Source organism: Megascapheus bottae, chromosome 17, assembly GCF_031878675.1.
Source record: "Megascapheus bottae isolate mThoBot1 chromosome 17, mThoBot2.hap1, whole genome shotgun sequence".
Lineage (NCBI taxonomy): Eukaryota > Metazoa > Chordata > Mammalia > Rodentia > Geomyidae > Megascapheus > Megascapheus bottae.
Genome location: NC_143525.1, coordinates 24,995,476 through 25,014,828, shown reverse-complemented (window position 1 = coordinate 25,014,828; position 19,353 = coordinate 24,995,476). Strand labels below are relative to the sequence as shown.

The following is a 19,353-nucleotide window of genomic DNA, read 5'->3' as shown; positions in this document are numbered from 1 at the left end:
CACCCCATCCCCACACCTTCCCAGACCTTCGGGGTAGGGGTAAGCACTGGAAAGGATACAGTTTGACTGCGCCAGAGCGGGTGCCGATAGCCAGGATACGTAGAGAAGGGCTATAGCCAAGGGCGCTGGGCTGGTGTGGGAAGCCATGTTCCACAGTCTGCAATGAGAGGCATGTATGCTAGGCCTGCAAGCACATCCCCTGTCTCCCTGTGTGGCCTGCCTACCTCCTGCTTCATCATCGCTAGGGCTAGGGCTGGTTCATGATGGAAGAGCTGTAGCCCAGAGCCAGCCTACCAGGAAAGAGGGATGTGGACTCTCTCAGGGTTTTCCCAGACACTAGAGTGTAGAGCCAAACCCTGCCCCATCCATCAGTGCCATTTATGACCATGTCCCTGGCTAGAGTCTTCCCTCTGAAACTCATTGTTCCTAAAACCATGAAGGGCATATGAGGCTCTTCAGGAAATTGTTTCTACAAAGAATGTCCAGGGCCACAGACCAGATCTTCTGAATGACAGGGAGGGATGGGGAATAAGGAGTTGGCTCTGTGGAGACACTGGCTCTCTGTGGCACCACAGAGGTAGGCCTGCTCTGTGGCCTGAGAACACACCAGCATCCTGGTCCACTCTGGACAGTCTAAGGCTCCTCACCCAATCTGTCCGGTCTCAAAGGCTCTCATGTTTGAGCTCTTCTCAACCATCTGCCCAGAGGATAAATTTCTGGAGTGTTGTTGCAAGTATATGCTTTTGTTTACTTCTTCTCATTCTTTCTTTCTCTTTTTGGTTGGTTGTGGGGTTTGAACTCTGGGCCTGGGCATTGTCCCTAAGCTCTTTTGCTCAAGGCTTGAGCTCTACCACTGTGCACTACAGTGCCACTTCTGGTTTTCTGGTGGTTAACTGGAGATGAGTTTCATGGACTTTCCTGCCTGGCCTGCTTTGAACTGTGATCCTCAGATCTCAGCCTCATGAGTATCTAGGATTACAGGTGTGAGCTCACACACACACACACACACACATACATATATATATATATATATATATATATATATATATATATATATGCCTGGCTATACTCACTGATTGTGTGTGTGTGTGTGTGTGTGTGTGTGTGTGCTGGTCCTGGGCTTGGACTGAGGGTCTGAGCACTGTCCTTGGGTTCTTTTTCTCAAGGCTAGAGCTCTACCACTTGAACCTCAGCACCTTTCTGGCTTTTTTCTATGTATGTGGTACCGAGGAATCGAACCTGGGTCTTCATGCATGCTAGGCAAGCATTCTACCACTAGGCCAAACTCCCAGCCCCTACTCACTGAAGAAGGTTTTATTGTTTTTTTCCTCAGTCTCACCCCCAGCCCCATGCACACACACTTGGAACCAAGGCCTTGCATACGTAAGGCAAGCACTCTACCACTGAACCATCTACCAAACCCCCACCCCTGTGTATATATCTAAAAATACAAAAAACATAGCTCTATTAGGTCAGATATTAGTGGCTCATGCCTGCTTATAATCCTAGCACCCCCCTCCCACAAAATAAAAACAAAAATAAACCCACAGCTACAAATAAGTAATCCTAACTGCTTCAGATGCTGGCAATGGGAAGATGAAGTTCCAGACCAGCAGAGACAGAAAAGTTCAAAAGACGCCCCTTAATCCATAGCCAGGCATGGTAACACACAGCTGTCATCCTAGCTATGAAAGGAAATCTAACATGAGTGAATTGTGGTCCAAATGAGACCCTATCACAAAATAATAGTGCCAAAAAAAGGCTGGAGGTGTAATTCAGTGGTACAGCATCTATCCAACAAGCCTGAGGGCCTGAGTTCAAACACTAGTACTGGGGGAGAGAGACAGGGGAGTGGAGAGGGAGAGAGTGGGAGGGAGGGCGAGAGGGAGGGAGAGAGAAACAGAGGAGGGGGAGAGAGAGAGAGAGACTGGGACCACACTACACAAATTCTTGAGCATGTTCCTACATGCACATGGCTTGCCCCATGTCTCCCTGCAAAGCCACCCAGTTGTTAAAAGCTTTGAAATGACCTCAAAGCAGCTATAGAGAATACCAAGGTAGTATACAGCCTCACCCACAGGCCTCTGTGACTGCTCAGCCTGTATCTGAAGCTTTCCCAATGCCATGCAGAGATAATCACACTAGGGACTCAGCCCTATCTGCAGCCTGGGAGCATTTTTTTAGGCAGGCAAAGAACTGCAGAGCAAAAGATCCGGATGGACTAGGCACATGGAGGAAGGTGGAGGAAGGTGCTGGGCTCTGTTTCTCCATCCAGGAGATGCAGGCCTGCCCAGCTTGTTTTGAGCTAAGCATCAACCAAAGCAGCCACTTATTTCACAGGCTTCATTTTTTTTTTTCTTTCTTTAAATTAGTTTTTATTGTAATGTATAAAGAGGTTACAGTTATATTCGCCAGATAGTAAGTGTATTACTTCTCATACACTGATATCCCTTCTCATGTTTTTGTCCCTATTTCTCTCTCCCCTTTCCTTTTCTTTTTTTAGCCATGGTGACTGCTCTGCAGAGAAGGACTTCAGCAGTGAACCCACCTCCCTGGCCCAGGGCTCTTAAGCAGCACAGAAAGAGATAAGCCCTCTCAGACTGCAAGAGTTTAGTAATCTGGCCCTCAACCTCACCACCGTCCAGCCTAGTCCAGCCCAGTCCAACAGTTTCAGGAAGGAGCCCATGCTAGCTAGTCACACTGGGGACTCAAGCTTAGGTGACCTCTGGAACTCAATCAGAGGAGGGAATGCAATAATCTGTTTTGCAACTAGGTCTACCTGGATGGGACTGCAGAGGGGACTCAGCAGAAGACACCCCTCCCACAGGCCCCCATTCAGCTATGTAAAAAATGCAGAGCCAGGAAAGGCCCAGGGTAGATAAGCAAGTGTCTGGAATGTAAACATTTCCCAGGAAAAGGAAGGCAGACTGTAGGACAAGCTTCCCCAGGGGCCTTAGCCAACCCCAGGTTGCTGGGGCCTCAGGAAGCCAGCTGCCAGAGCCTACAAGAAGGTTCTCGAAACGGTAGCATTTTCTCCATTACTATCATGGCAGTAGCCAAAGCTCCAGAATGTGGAATCTGGAGGCCTGGAGGAGGTGGGGGGGGTCCCCCTAGGAATTTGGTAAGCTAGAAGCTACCCAGCTCAGTAGGAGTGAACTACATTTGGCTACTGAACACTTGCCATGTGGCCAGTGCCACCAAGAAGCTGACACTCTACTTCAGTTAACAAATGTTTTCTTGTACTGGTGGGGATGGAATCCAGGACCTCACACAGGGCAGGCAAGCACTCTCTACCACGAGCTACCTCCTCAGCTCTATTTCAATTAATTTAAATGTAAGAATATTCAATACAGCTGTTGGAGAACTTTCACATATATTTGGAATAACCTGAATCCTGAGTTCCAAAGGAATAGGGGCTAGACAGACCCAGGCAGGCAGAGCAACTTCCAATCTCCTTTTATAACTGTAATTTATTTCCTTCCTTCCTTCCTGCTCACCCGAGTACCAGCACTGGAGCTTGAACTCAGGGCCTGGGTACTGTCCCTTAGCTTTCTTGACCAAAACTAGTAGTAATCTACCACTTGCTTTTTCTTTTTCCTTTCTTTCTTTTTGAAGATAAGGGGTTGGGGGGGGTGGAAATCCCAGCTGAGCTGGCTTCAAATATATCTTCAGATCTCAGACTTCTGAGTAGCTAGGATAACAGGTATGAGCCATAGGCACAACCATAAATCTTTTAAACTGTAAAGACAGAGCCTAGTATTTCCAAAATAGCCAGTCAAAATGAAGATGTAACATACAAAGTACACCCAGATTTCAAAGATTTAATATTTGAAAGATCTCATTATAATGCAGCTTTAAAAAGTTTAAATATTTCCTTCCTTTCCTCCTTTTCTTTCTTTTTCTTTTTTCCTTCCTTCCTTCCATCCTTCCCTTCCCTCCCTCCCTCCCTCCTTCCTTCCTTCCTCTTTTGCTAGTCTTAGGCTTAAACTCAGGGCCTAGGCCTCACTCAGAGTCTTTTGGACCAGCAGTTGGTGGCTAATGCCTGTAATCCTTGCTACTCAAGAGACTGAGAACTGAGGATTGAGGTTGGAAGCCAGCCCAGGAGGGAAAGCCCATGGGACTTGTATTTCCAATAAATTACTCAGAAAAAGCTGAAGTGGTGCTGTGGCTCAAATGGTAAAGCACTAGCCCTGAGCACAAAGTGGCTCAGGGACAGCATCTAGGCCCTCGGCTCAAGCCCAGGCAAAAAAAAAAAAAAAAAGGAAGAAGAAGAAAATCTCATGGACTTTCCTTCCTGGGCTTGGCTTCATCTTCAGATCTCAGTCTTCTTCGACGTCAAGCCACAATCACCCAGCCCATTTTCTATTTCTATTGGAGAACCATGCTGAAATATAAATAAGATCTTCAGGCATCAGCAAAGATGAGCAGCCAAGAATAAACAGGTCTGGAGCTATGTCTGTGCCAATTGTAGGGCTTGAACTTAGGGCCTGGGCACTGTCCCTGAGCTAGTTTGCTAAAAGCTAGCAATCTACCACTTGAGCCACAGCCCCACTTCCGGCTTTTTGGTGGTTAACTGGAGAAAAGAATGTCATGCATTTTCCTGCCCAGGCTGGCTTCAAACCATGATCCTTAGGTCTTAGCTAGAAATGCAGGTGGAGTGCCCAGCAGGCCTGTAGCTTTGTGGTAGGCTCCCAGAATACATATCATCCCTTCAATTTATCAACTGTCTAACATCTCACCTCCTCCTGCAGGTCAGCTTTTTATCTATACCCAGAGGAAGACAAAGAGATTGGCCATCATCCTTGTATCACACAAATTCATTTCACATTTCCTCCAGGGTCCTGAGCATACTGTGGCCACCCTTCCTGGCATCCCCACCTTCTGATCTAAAGGCTAGTTTAGGATAGGTACTCAGCCAGATCCACTGACCTTCCAATCTTCTCCTGCCTCTTCAACAGTACATACTCTTTTTTTTTTTTTTTTTTTTTTTTGTTAGGCTTGGAGCTTGGATTCTGGGCCTGGGCATTGCCTCTGAGCTCTTCAGCTCAAGGCTACTAACCTACTCCCTGAGCCACAGAGACACTTTCAGTTTTCTAGTGGTTAAGTGGAGTTAAGAGTCTCAGGGTCTTTAGTATCCAGGCTGGCTTTGAACTGAGGTCCTCAGATCTCAGCCTCCTGAGTAGCTAGGATTACAGGTGTAAGCCATCTCGCCTGGCTTCAACAGTCCATGCTCTCAGTGAGCAACTTTACTTCGAGTCTCACTTCCTATCCCATCAACAGGATGACACCCATGACTGTCCTGAGCAGGGCTGTCTTTATACATCAACTACAAAGCAGCTCTGAAAGGCCCCAGACAGTGCACCTGACAGCACCCAATGTCTCAGACTGCATCTCCTGACTCCAGCTTCCCCCGTGGTTCTCATCTGTCTCGGAGCCAGAAAGCATCTTCTCCAGGCTGCCAACTCCAGAGGGACAAGGATCCCTCTTAGGGCAAAACCAGGACAGTGAACTCTACAGTGACTCTCCCTGGACAGGGCCCAACTGGGTTCAGATGTAACCGTGTTGTACCCAGGGGATTCCGGAGTGCAATGAGGCAATTCTGTGAGATGGCAAAGCCAGGCCTCAGTGAAGGGACCCAAATGGGCTGGGTGGTGTGAGGGGCCCTGGGATCTTGCTTGGACAGGGAAGAAGGGATTTCAATTTGGAGAAAAGACCAAACTACTGAAGGGAAAGGGAGGCGAGAATCCAGGAAAGGGAAAGAACACAGCCTCTGTCAGACACCCAAGCCCTGCTCTAGCTGTCCCCAAAATTCAGTGCCATGCCACACCCGTGTCATCCCTTATCCAAGTCTTAACACTTTTGTCTTGCGCTCCGCCCCGACTGGAGTACGAAGTCCATGTGGATGTTCTCCACCTCCTATCCTTCTGCATACACCTGGTTCAGGGGCCAGAAACAATTCTACGTTCCAGAAGAGGAAATATGGATGGCCTCATTCAAAGGAGGCACCTACAGGGCCCTGGTGTGGGTTTTACGTCTGAGCTACCCTGCTGTGTGACTTCCAGGGCACAGACAATCCTACGTGGTTCCTGTAACGATGGGGCAGCTGGCACAGCCCTGGGTGGGCACAGAATTCCCAGACCAGGGCTCCTGACCAGCAAACTCCAGTATAAGATCAAACTAGGAAGCTAGGTGCAGTGGTTCACACCTGTAATCCTAGCTACTCAGGAGGCTGAGATCTTAGGATCAAGGTTCGAAGCCAGCCTAGGTACAAAAGGACACAGATACTTATCTCCAATTAACCTCTAGACAACAGGAAGTGGGGCTTGGCTCAAGGGTAGGGCAATAGCCTTGAACTGAAGAGCTCAGGGCCAGTGCCCAGGCCGAGTTCAAGGCCCATGACCCACAAAAAAAAAAAAAAAAAAAAAGAAAGAAAGAAAAAGGCCGGGAGTTTGGCCTAGTAGTAGAGTGCTTGCCTAGCATGCACGAAGGCCCTGGTTCGATTCCTCGATACCACATACATAGAAAAAGCCAGAAATGGTGCTGTGGCTCAAGTGGCAGAGTGCTATCCTTGAGGAAAAAAGCCAAGGACAGTGCTCCGGCCCTGAGTTCAAGCCCCAGAACTAGCCAAAAAAAAAAAAAAATCAAACTAGGAGGCTGCCCACGTCTTGGCAGCCTTGAAGCTATCCTCCCACTTCCCTGGCCCTGCCTCCATCTTGCTACCTGGCTCAGGTGACCTCTACCAAGGGAGGAGAGAACAATGAACTCTTTTGAGAGGGAATAGAGAAAGGAGAGCAAAGATTCACAGCTGTCGCCAAACGGCAACATTAGCCTGTGTGGGAGAGAAAGGCCACTGTATCAACCTGGCTCCAGGACCTGAGCCCAGGTCCCCAGAAGGGAAGGGAGTGGCAAAGGTGTTTGTCAACCATAGTGCACATCTTCATACTGCCCTCAACCACAGAGGTCACAACTGAGAAGCAAGGGTCAGAGGAGCCCCTGGTACTTATCAGGGGGTAGGAAAGGGGTTTGGTGGGTATTAGAGCCCCAGGACCACAGGGGACACACTGGCTTGGCTGGCTGGCTGGCTGTCTCTGCCTGATACTGGGTGTGGTTATCTCAGATTCCTGGCAGTGGCAACCTGGCCCTCCCTGTGTGGCTGTCACCTGACACCAGGGGCCCAGCCATGCAAAAGCTAAGACAGAACAACCTGGTCCTAGGCAGGAACTGCAGGTCAGGAACACACTGTTTATTCAGGGCCTGGGGCTGGGATGTGGGCAAGGCAGGAAGGGCCCAGGCAGGTGGCTCAGTGACTACTACCACAGCTTCCCCCCGGGTGTGGCTGTTCAGGCGGGCTGAGGGTTCGCAGGGGCAGAGGGCAGGCAGGCTGCAAGGTAGTCAAGGAAGATATTCTACTTTGACTGAAGATTCCTTTCCCCCCCTTTTTTTTTTTCAGAATTGAAGACATATTATCACTATTATTATATATACAACAAAATACATATTTTACAGTATGAACTATAATGAAAGGTTACTGGAAAAGAGAAAACTATCCTTGAAAATATGTGCTTTTCCCTCTTTCATTTTTGCTCAGATTTCCCTAAGTAATCTGTTGGCTAATATTTAGTTCCAACCTTACATTATATATCAACCTATTTTCTCTAAAATGGAATCAGCAAAAGAATCTAAAATTTTGTCAGTACACCACTCATCTTTACCATGTTTAAAATCAGAAAAACTCTACCAAGTTTCTAAGACTCATATTTGATTTGAATTTTCACTATACCAATCGCGATGATCAATTATTACTCATACATTTTGCTGTTGAAATTGGAATTGGACATAGTAAGAGATGTAAGATAAAACTTTTTAGTTTTTTCATGTTTGGTAACATGTTTCTTTATTGTCTCTCTGCTTGTTTGACAATGCTAATTTGTGTATTTGGATTCTCCTTTCCTTTCTTGCTAAGGTCCCTGGGTTGATCCTTTGCAACTTCTAGGCTACTTAGCTGTCTCTCTAACAGACTTAAGGATCTACCATGCGTGATAATGACTACTTCAAAGAAGAAACTGAGGTCCAAAGAGGTGAAGTCACCACCCTAAGGCCATACAGCCACTTGGCAGATGTATCAGGAAATGTCCTCATCCCCAGCCAGTGCCCTCGGGGACATGCTAAGGGTGGGCAAACTTTAGGCCCTCATTTTCCTAACGTGTGGATTGAGGACAAACCCATCTGTGATTGGTGAGGAGGAGGCAATAGCAAGTGCATCATTGATATGATGCCAACTGTGTGTGACAGGCACCAGTGGAGGCTCACAAACCTGCTCAGCATACCAGCCTGCATGGAGGGATTGGCATGGTGGCCATCTGACAGATGAGCATATGGTGGGACAGAGAGGTCACAATGTGAGAGGGCAGCAGGGCAGCGATGTCTAGTTCTATGTTTGCCTCTAAAATTACTGCACTACCAGGCCCCCTAACCCACTCCCTCTCTGCTATCCCTCTGGCAGAGTACAGAGACTTGGGTATGGTGTCATCTCCTGTCCAGACACATTCAGCTCTCCAGATGATGGCTCCAAGGCTCTCTGAGGTACTGTGTGATGATGAAAAAGGCCCAGAACTGGTTTAGAAGCTGGCTTAGAAGCTGGCATCTATAAGCCATCTGGGGTCAAGCCCGTAACAGTATCACCGTCTACCCAGCCGCCCCAGCACAGTGCCTGCAGATTGACCTTGAGGATGGAGCACTCAGAATGGCTAAACAGAGTCCCCAGGACCAGGGATTCTCCGGAGATTGGCCCTTGCCACTGTCTGTACCAGCAGCCCACAAAGCCACTTCAGGTCTACTGGACTCTCCTTCACCATATCCAATTTTGAGGCCGCCCAATAATATAGCCACCAGCCATGGGTATCCCCTCTATTTATACTGAGGTCCATTCAGTCTTCACACCAACTCTATAGGCTACCATTGTTTCTCTCTCTCTCTTTCTCTCTCTCTCTCTGTCTCTCTCTTTCTCTCTTTCTCTCTCTCTCTCTCTCTCTCTCTCTCTCTCTCTCTCTCTCTCTTTCTCTCTTTCTCTCTTTCTCTCTCTGTCTCTCTCTCTCGTTATAGGGCTTGAACTCAGGGCTTGGGTACTGTCTCTGAGCTCTCCTGCTCAAGGCTAGTGCTGTACTACTTTGAGCCACAGTGCCACTTCCAGTTTTCTGGTACTTCACTGGAGATAAGAATCTCATGGACTTTCCTGCCCAGGCTGGTTTTGAAGCACAGTCCTCTGATCTCAGCCTCCTGAGTAGCGAGGATTATAGGTGTGAGCCACCAATGCCCAGCTGAGCTAATGTTCTAATATCTCCAGAGATTAGAAATGAAGGTGAAACACAGAACTAGGTGCCAAGGTCAGTACAAACCATCACACACAGCTACTACATTATGATTAGAGATCATAGTTGTACCTATTCTCATTAAATTAAATGGGATCCCAACGACAGCATTGAGCTCAGTGGTAGCCAACTGGGACAGAGACCCCCCCTAGTTGTTTCAGACACCAGTTCCTATGTCCCTTCACTCCCATACTGAAATGTCACTGGGTCTGAGCAATATGATGTCCTAAATAGATCCCCGTTCATGAGCACTTTTGAAGTGGGAGGGGGCATCTGGGTGGGGACATGGAAAGCATTTAATGGGTAGGAAGAAGGGCTGCTGTTAAACATCCTACAATGCCCAGGACAGTTGTACTGTCCGGCTGGTCCCAATGTCACTAGTGCCAAGGTTAAGAAAACCTGGTGAGGTAATTTCCTGTCCCTCATCCCCCTGCTGGCCTCCTCCTCTCACTCTGGACTGCATCCAATCATCTCAATGTCTCCTAAGAAAACATTTCTAGAGGAAAAAATGACCCAAGTCAGCCTTTCTAAAGCAGCCAGGGATGGACTCACTCCTCCAGCAAAAGCAACCAGGTCCTGATACCAGGTCAAGCCTATACTCCTAGGTTCTAGCCTCATCTCTGCCCCATAACCTCAGGGAAAGCCTGAGGCTGGGGAAGAACTGGAATAGGTAGGATTGTCTGTGGTCTCAAATCCTCTGGGATCTGAATTAACCCTTCAATCTCATCCTTCTGGTTCCATCATACACAGAAGCTTCCCTATCCCCTCTCCTTCCTTTCGGATAATCAGCCCTCACTCTCCCCATAATCTTGAATAATGAAGAATCTTAACACCTGAGATTCCTTAAGCCCTAAGTCTGGGGCTATATAATACATTAGGGAATCTGGGAGGAAGAAAGGCAGAGCAATTTCAGAGTTTCCCCATCACTCCCTGCCAGATCAGGAGATGAGGTGGCCAAGTTTGGGGTCTATCAGTGGTGAATAAGGGAGGTAGGGGAAGGAGTCTTCCACCCCAGCCCCACCCAGCCTCACCCACGGTGGAGGAACTTGGGGCGAGGGTTCACCCCTTTGCTAAGCCTGTCTGTCCGGTTTCTGTTGGAATTGGTGATCTTTTCCCAGCGAGGGATCCTAATGTCACCAAAGGCAACAGAGGCAACTGGGGGTCACCCAGGCCCCCTGCTGGACACTGAGGTTCTGGATGGCCCCTCAGGAGCAAGGGTGGCAGGTCACAGGCATACTGAGGTTACGCCATTCCCGATAATATTTCTTGTGACACAAAAGCAAGACAGCAAGAGTAGTGTTCATCTAGAAAAGCCCGGATTCCAGAGGTAGCACCTTCCCCCAGCTAGGATTCCTGGGTCACTGCCTGAAGTTATCAACTGATTCCATGCAAAGTGGAAAACAAGCCTACACAGCCTCCCAGCTTGTGAGCTGCAAAGCTGGATGTGAACCTGGGAGAGCTGATTCTGTAATGTCTCAACACAATAGAAAAACCAACTGAGGAGGAGAAATTCTTTTTTTCACAAAGAAAGGTACCATTTCCTGAAGGCATCCCAAACTAAAGCCCTCAACAAAAGTCAAGTTTTCTGGCTGGGAATACAGTTCAATGGTTGAGCAATTGCTTATAGTGTCCAGACCCTGGGTTCCATCCCTAGTACTTTTTGTGTGAGTGTGCTGACTGGAATGTTCTATCACTTGAGCCATAGTTGCACTTAGAGCATTTGGCTAGTTAACTAGTGGTAAGAGTCCTATGGACTTTCCTGCCCAGGCTGGTTTCCAACTTCAATCTTCATGTTTCAGCCTCCTGAGTAACTAGGATTACAAACCACATGAGCCACCTGCACCCAGCTCCCAATACTATATTGAAAAAATCAGAATTCAGTTAGACGCCAGGGGCTTGTGCTTGCAATTGTACTACTCAGGGGGCTGAGAACTGAGGGCTGCAGTTTGAAGCCAGCCCAGGCAGAAAAGTCCCCAAGAGACTCTTATCTCCAATTAACCACTCAGAAAAACCAGAAGTGGCACTGTAGCACAAGTGGTAGGGTGCTAGCCTTGAACCAAAGCTTAGGGATTGTGCCCAGGGCCAGAGTTCAAGGCCAAGGCCCACAACCAGCCAAAAAAAAACAAAAAAAAAAAAGTCAAATTTCACTTTTGATCATGGCCTGGAAAATTGAACCCTTAAAGAAAAAAACATCATGGCGCCCTCCCCCTTCCTGAAGTTCACTTGGGGCAGAGATCAAAGCAGAAAGGACAAGATAATTACCCCCAAACAGTTTCAGATTGCTAGGTGGCCTGGGAGCTAATGAAGCACGCTAAGCCTCTCTTGTTTACAGGCCCAGTGTTCTGGGGCCTTAGGAGCAGGTCTGGGATGTCAATCATCAATCTGGTTCATACTCTGGAACACCTCACATGCTTTCCCCAATCAGAGCATACCAAAAGGCACAGGTGCTAGCCTGAAGGGAAAGCTGCCTTTTTCCTTGGAGGTAGTTTAAGAAGGGAGGGACCTCAAATGGCCCGGGCCTTCAGAGCCCCAAGGAGTGTAGCATCACAGACCCCTTGCATGGGTCAATGTCATTTCATCTTTTCTCTCCTTCTATCTCCCTAGCAGCCCTGTGCCAAGGCAGGTAGAACAGACTGTTTTATGCCCATTTTACAGGTGTGAGGGCAGAGGCTTGATAGAGTGACACGCAGGGGTCACACACCCAGTGAGAGACCTAAGACAAGGAACTTCAACTCACATGCACCCCTTTGCCCCCTCCCCGCTTTCTGGGAAAGCTCTCCTCCCACACCTCACTTCCAAAGTCAGATCCCTACGAGGCCTTTCAGGCAAAGCCAAGAAAATCTTTCACCCAGGGAAAGAAAATCCGGTCTCCTTCTCCTTGCTGGTCCCAGCCAGGGCAGGGTCTCTCTAGCTTCTTGCTTACCTTGTTAAACTGGAACAGGTCTCGCTTTAGTCTCTCCCTGGCAGGGTCATGACCAGGTCTCAGGAATCGCCTCATCTTGTTTAGTTTGCAGCCCTCACCAGAGACCTGCAGAAACCAAAGGAGTCCTTGAGCCTGGCCTCACAGCTACCTGGTCCCTGGGCCATCCCCCTCTTGCCAGTCTTTCCCCAAGCCCAGCTTCACCCATGGCTTCCTGCACTCCATCCGTAGTGTGGTCCCAAGAGGATGTCAGGTAGACCTTGATACCTGGAGGTCCGGTTTGTCCCTGTTGGGTAATGCTCTAATGCTACCAGTGGACTTACAATGGGAGCAGGAAAAGCTGGGGGAGGAAGCCATTTAGTCCTGCTTTATAGGAACAAGCATGGCCAGCAGGCCCAGAGGTTAATTAGCTTAATTGTTAACTTGTTTTCTGAAAAACTATAAAACTCCAGAAAGGGAAACTTCACAAGCTTCCCCCTACAGCCTGTGGAAAGGTGGAAATGCAAGGCTATCCCCAAGAACTCTCAGAGCAGAGTCGAGAGGCACTGGGCAATTCCAGGTCAGAACACAGAGGGGGTAGGGAAACACCTAGGTAACCTGCTAACTTCAGAGACATCACAGAGGGACTTGGGCCTTTCCCATCAGACACCGCTGTGGGGACCAAAGTGTAGGGAGGCCCAGAGTGCTTAGTCAGGGGTACAGGGCCATCACCACGGATAGACACCTAGCAACGATTCCACAAGGCTGGTGTCTTTTTGGAAGGCTTGGCCTCAGCCTTCCTATTGATCCCAGTCCTAGCTCCATGATGGGAGAATGCTAAAAAGGCTTCCTTTCCTGGGGACACAAATGCAGCCCAGGTACAGAAGATCTACACCCAATTCATTCATTTTGCCAGTCCTGGGGCTTGAACTCATGCCTGGGCATTGTCCTTGAGCTTTCTCAAGGCTAGTGTTCTACCACTTAAGCCACACCATTTCCAGTTTTTCCTATGTATGTAGTATGAAGGAATTGAACCCAGGGCTTTGTGCATTCTAGGCAAGGACTTTACCACTAGGCCACATTCCCAGCCCTACACCCAAATTAAAACAAAAACAAAAACAACAAATCAAGGATCCTAAACCATCTGCCCACCATAGAATGTATTCTCAGCCCAAGAGGGAACTATTTCTGGATTACTGTTGGGGGAAGGGAGGAGGAAAAACTGCACTCTGGCTTCCGCCTAGCACCACCTCCCACTGACCACAGGATGCTAAGTCCTGTCCTTAGGAAACACAGGGCTCAGGCCTACTGTAGAAATGGCTCCATGTATTCCTCTCTAGACTAAAAGGAAAGCAAGCCCCTACCAGGAAGGAGCTTACTCAGGGCAAAGACAAGTGAAAACAAGCCAGCTGTATGCTAAGTGCTCTAACTGTGGCTTGGAGAGGGGATCCCCGCCTGAACTGACCAGGTAGGGGGATCCTGTCTGAGACTTGAAAGACACCCTCAAGATTTCAATCTTCTTGAGAGGTGGCAAAAATTAATCACAGATCTGGGTTTGTAGCTCAGTGGTACAGCATCCACTTAGCATGTGTAAGGCTCTGGGTTTAGTTCCTAGCAACACACACACACACACACACACACACACACACACACACACACAATTTTTATTGTTGATGTTGTTTTTAAAGTGCTGAGACTGGGAATGTGGCTTAGCGGTAGAGTGCTTATTTAGCTAGCATGCATGAAGCCCTGGGTTCCATTCCTCAGTACGACATAAACAGAAAAGGTCATGGACCAGGAGTTTGGCCTAGTGGTAGAGTGCTTGCCTAGCATGCATGAAGACCAGAGTCAATTCCCCAGTACTACGTACATAGAAAAAGCTGGAAGTGGTACTGTGGCTCAAGTGGTAGAGCTCTAACCTTGAGAAAGTCCAAGGACAGTGCCCAGACCCTGAGTTTAAGCCCCAGAACTGGCAAAATAAATAAAGAGCTAGGCATGTTGGCATACAACTGTAATCCTAGTACTAAGGCAAAAGAATCATGAATTTAAAGCTAGCCTGGGCTATAAAGCAAGTTCCAGGCCAACCTAGGCTATACGTACTGAGACTCTGACTCAACAAAACAACAAAAACAAACAATACCAACAAAAGTACCTGGCCAGTTTTCCTATGAAAGGGCCCTATAGGTTTAAGACTGGAAATCCGAGAGGGTGGAAATGACCCCCCTCACACACATACTGTATAATCTGTATGGCAGTTGGTCTGCAGGCCGGGTAACTAGAGTTGCCATGCTCCAGAGAAAAGGGTCACCCCACTCTACATTTCCACTGCAAATAAGAAACTCTCTGAAGATCATTTTCTTTCTTCATCTTTTGCTTTTTTTTCCTGCCAGTTCTGGGCTTGAACTCAGGGCCTGAGCACTGTCCTTGGGTTTTCTCAAGGCTAGAGCTCTACCACTTGAGCCACAGCACCATTTCTGCCTTTTTTTTCTATGTATGTGGTACTGAGGAATCAAACTAGGGTTTTTGTGCATGCTAGGCAAGCACTCTACCACTAGATTAAATTCTTGGCCCCGGGAAGGGTCATTTTCAACCATGGACCCCCTCAAAGCAGTGTCACCCATGGAGGAGAAGCAGTCGGAGGGAAAGGATATGGGGAAGACTATTGTCTTCACAGTTTAGGGGAGCCAGACCTCAGCTGAGCCTCCTACTTCTAGGGGGAGTGACAGGTAGCTAGGAAAGTCCCAGTGTCCAGTTGATCTGGGGCCCTGCAGCAAGCCAAAGAACAAGCACCAAGCATAAAAGCCCCAGGGGCTCCTGGAATTGGGAGTGAAAACAGACTCCAGGCAGCAGTCATCTCCAGTGATCTTTGCTTCTGCACAAACAGCTGAGCCACCACACATTCCAGCAGTGGGGGAGGGTGGCTCAAGCTCATAAAGCAACAGGCAGGCCCCTGGGGTGCTGGCTCTCCCCTCTCCAGCTGAGGTCACTGGGTCAGAAACCAGAGGAAGCTGGGAGTGACTCCCTGGAAAGAAGAGGGGCCTGAAGACTCCAGAAAAGGGAGCAAGAGGAACAGGCCCTGGGTACCAAAGACACCACACAGGCTCAGGGGCCATAATGAGAGGTGGAGGGCCAGAGGAGGGAAGGGAAAATTCAGGAAATTCCCCACTCAGCCAGAAGGGCAAGAGCAATCGATGCATATCACCCTCCCAACAAGTGTCCCTCCAAGTACCTACCACACAGGAGGCACTGGACGAGACCCTCTCCATGATTGCTATTATTGCAAACTTAGGTTCAAGCAATCTGTGCCCATTCAAATAGCGGAGACCAACCCGTGCTGAGCACCTTTGAACAACATAAGGTTGTAACTTTAGCCGCAAGTCACAGGATAGGTAAATGAAGCATCTCCTCTGGACAGATGAGGAAACCAGGATCGCAGATTCTAAACAACTTGTCCAAGGAAATGACAGAACAGAACCCCAAGCCTGACAAATTTCCCAATCTTAGGGCTTCAGAAGGCAGTGAATGATGACGATTACAGGACAGCGGTGCCTAATTACATCCCTGCAGTTAAAAGACAGGGCTATGCGTGCACACACTCCCGCAGGCCACCAGCTCAGTGCCAGACAAGCAGCTTGAGGCCAAGAGAATGGCTATTGCCTCCAGGATGCCGCCAATCTGGCTGGCCTTGATGGCCTTGCAGAGAACTACTGCTCATCCTACAGGGGTTCAGACACCCCTTGGCCTGATGACACGGAGCTAGGACTGAGGTAAAGTAGGCCCCTCCCAATTGGATCTTCAGTGTAGCGCTCCACCCCCCAACAGAAATCATGCCACTGGGGCAAGGCAGAAAAGTATACCATCCCCCTTCTTGGGGTGAAGGACAGGTCTGGGTCTGGCTAGACTCACTTCAGGCACCTTCTTTCCACAGGGCCATGAAACCTGAGCCAGCAAGTTCTCTGTGAAGATCAGAAGCCAGGCCTGGTGCTAACAGGATTAGGGCAAACCCTGTCTGCTCAGCCCACTCCAGGGAAAGGTAAAAGGAAGGTTACCCAGCCTGGTAGTCTTCTGAGATCACTTGGCTGTGAAGAGAACAGTATTCCTTCCATCAAGGTTCCATGGAAGGAATGGTGGGGCCACATACCCAGTGCCTGGCACAAAGTGTGCCCTGTTGTGAGACGGGGATGCTGGGAAGCGGCAGGGGAGAGGCAGGTGAGTCTCAAGAACATGAATCAGCCAATGGGATGATTTCTGACCAAGGTCAAGGCTATGGGAAAATAAAGGATGATGCTGAGATGTCTGTTTGCTGTCTTGTGCTGATACTGGATATCCCAGTTTTGCCTCTCTCCTATGCTCAAATGTCCCTTCTTCCTCCTTGCTTTTCTCCTCAAACTTCACCCCTTTTTAGCATACTCCAGAACTTATTAATACTGGGGACTACTGAACTCTCCTCAGGAAGCAGTGTCTAGATATATATCCCCAGTGCTGGGTTTTCAGAGTGCCACCATACTAAGCTGGAAATGGGGTCTTGAACTCAGTGCCTGGGCACTGTGCCTGAGCTCTTTCGATCAAGTCTAGTATCTACTACTTTGAACCAAAGTGCCACTTCTAGTTTTCTGGTGGTCAATTGAGAATAAGAGTCTCACAGACTTTCTTGCCTGGGTTGGCTCTGAACCTCGATCCTCAGATCTCAGACTTCTAAATAGCTCGGATTACAGGCATGAGTTACAGGCACCTGGGCTAAGCTGCTTTCTTACTCTGACTTTTAGCCTTTTCTTTCTGTTGTTGTTCATAACTGCATTCCTCAGTACCTGTTGAATGAAAGAATGAGTGAAAGGAAGAAGTAGAGTCTCCACTCATGATCTGAAAGGTAAAATGGAAGAGGAAGCCAGGCACATGTAGAATAGATGTGAAGCCCACGTGGGGGTGAGCCTAAACAGGAGCCGATCAGGTGAGAGACTGCAGATAACAAGAGCCTAGGAGGGTTAGAAGAGGGCCACAGCAAGGAGCTTCAGTCTGACCCCACAGGGACCTGCTGACTGTCCAGGGGCCTATGGCCTGTCCCTCTCTCCCACAACCTCTCTCCCAGAGCCAGCCCCCTCCTGGCTCCTCCACAATCCAGATTCTGCACCCTCCCCCTCCCCAAGAGGCTCAGCTCACTAAGGTATCCAGAGCTCCTGGGACTGAAACAACTTCTTGTCCCCTCCAGCAGCAACAATTCCTTTCCCCAAAGCCTCCCCATCTTAAGCCATCTCCCTGGGTCCCTCAGTGCTTGACTGCACCTTGGAGTTGAGTAACCGAATTTGCACAGCTCCATGAACATTCACCCAGCCTTAGCAAGCTACCTACAAGATCAAGAGCTGGCCCAGGAAGAGCATACTAGGCCCAGAGTCAGAAGGCAGAGACAATAGCAGTGAGAAGGAAACAGATATAAGGCTTGTCAGAATGGTAGAGTCTGTGAGAAACAGTTACATATGCAGATAATACACAATATACTGGAAGGGTCATGGATTGGTAGTCATCCACTGGGAGGTAAGAGGTTCCAAGAGAAGAAGAAATGAGGCTGCAGACAAGGGTCAGGAATGAAGGTGACACTGCTCCTGGGCCATGTTAGCCACAGTGGGGAGGGACACCCCAAAATGATCCCTCAATAGCTTAGGCACCTCCAATGATTTGCTAGCAAAGTCCACACCCAGTGCCAGAATCAAGACTTCTGGATTGGCCCAATGACAAGCCATACACAGCAGAGCCCCACTTAGCATCTACCCTGGGTCCTCCTGCACAATACATGGAACCCAAGCTCTCCTCTCTTTTGCTCAGGCTCCCCACAGCACATCACTAATCAAGAAGATGCCCTCTCTTCCTCCACATCCTGTGCCAGGCAGGTGTGTGACTTTGGTCTGTTTGGCAGATGTAAGAACATCTCGCTCTCTCCTACTGATGGGGTAGAGGGGCTGTCGTCGACCCCCTCCTGCTTCTGTCCCTGCCAACTTAGGTGCCCAGAGCAGCTTTTCAAGGGCACTGTTGCCCTGGGAACCTCATTCTGCCAGAGTTACCAGGCAAGCCCCTGACCAGCAGGCAAACTTCAGATAAGGCTGGAACCTTTATCCTGCCCATTCAGGTGGGACCCAGGGGAGTCCTGACGGGGAGCCCAGGGAATTGAAGTCATTGCTGTTCTTAGGTAATAAAAGGGACTGAACTCACTATATACAGCCAGATGTTCTCTGTGCATCTCATAGTAACATCTCATTTGGTTCTTTTTTTTGGGGGGGGGGCAGTCCTGGGCTCAAGCTCAGGGTTTGAGCACTGTCCTTTGATTTTCTCAAGTCTGGAAGCACCACTTCCGTTTTTTTTCTATGTATGTGATACCGAGGAATGGAACCTGGGTCTTCATGCATGCTAGGCAAGCACTCTACCACTAGGCCAAACTCCTGGCCCCTCATTTGGTTCTTACATTTAGTTACAAAATAACTAATATGTGACAGAACTGTGCCCCAAAGAGTAAGATTCCAAGTCCTAGTCTGCAACTCCAATCTGTCTGACTCCAGAATTCTCTGTTCACTCCCAGCTAGTCTCTCAGAACCCAGGGTCTGACAGGGAGTAGTCTGGGTGGTCCACTAGGGGTTGGTCTCCAATTCCACTGTATTCCTTCCTACAGAGCCACAAACCTGCCCCATACACTCTAAGGGAGGTACTCAGGTCATCCTGAAGTGTTCCCTTTCTTGCATACCCATCTTGGGCCCATAAAGAAACAGGAAGCCTAAATATATTCAAATGCATCCCCACTGTGGGGCTTCAGCTCCTCCTGCCATCCAACACCAGAATGGGGACATGAGCAGGTGGATGTGTCAAGTACAAGGAGAAACAAAACCACTGTGGGAGAAGATGGACCCTTTGACTGGCATTGGGATGGCAGACCACTGGGTCCCCATCAAGTACCATCCCAGGGCCTCCTACCTGCTCCGAAATGTGAGCAGCGGTGTCAGGAACTGCCAGATGGCATCAGCTGCAGGAGGAACGGGCCATGCCAGGCTCCTCCACTGCCACATAAGAAATATTCTAGAACTCTCTCATCCCATCCCCACCAAG

General features: G+C 48.8%; 1 protein-coding gene across 3 annotated transcripts in view; it reads right to left on the bottom strand.

Annotated features, from left to right (window-relative positions):
- Positions 1 to 19,353, bottom strand: part of Llgl2 (LLGL scribble cell polarity complex component 2) — a 37,616-nt gene that overhangs the window by 14,005 nt on the left and 4,258 nt on the right. For all 3 annotated transcript variants that reach the window (XM_090350293.1, XM_090350291.1, XM_090350294.1), the window contains exons 2-3: positions 12,292 to 12,396; positions 60 to 157 (exon numbers count right to left, since the gene is read on the bottom strand). In XM_090350293.1, coding sequence (XP_090206419.1) covers positions 60 to 157; positions 12,292 to 12,366 — 173 coding nt within the window. In that variant the 5' untranslated portion in view covers positions 12,367 to 12,396. The remainder of the gene's footprint in view (positions 1 to 59; positions 158 to 12,291; positions 12,397 to 19,353) is intronic.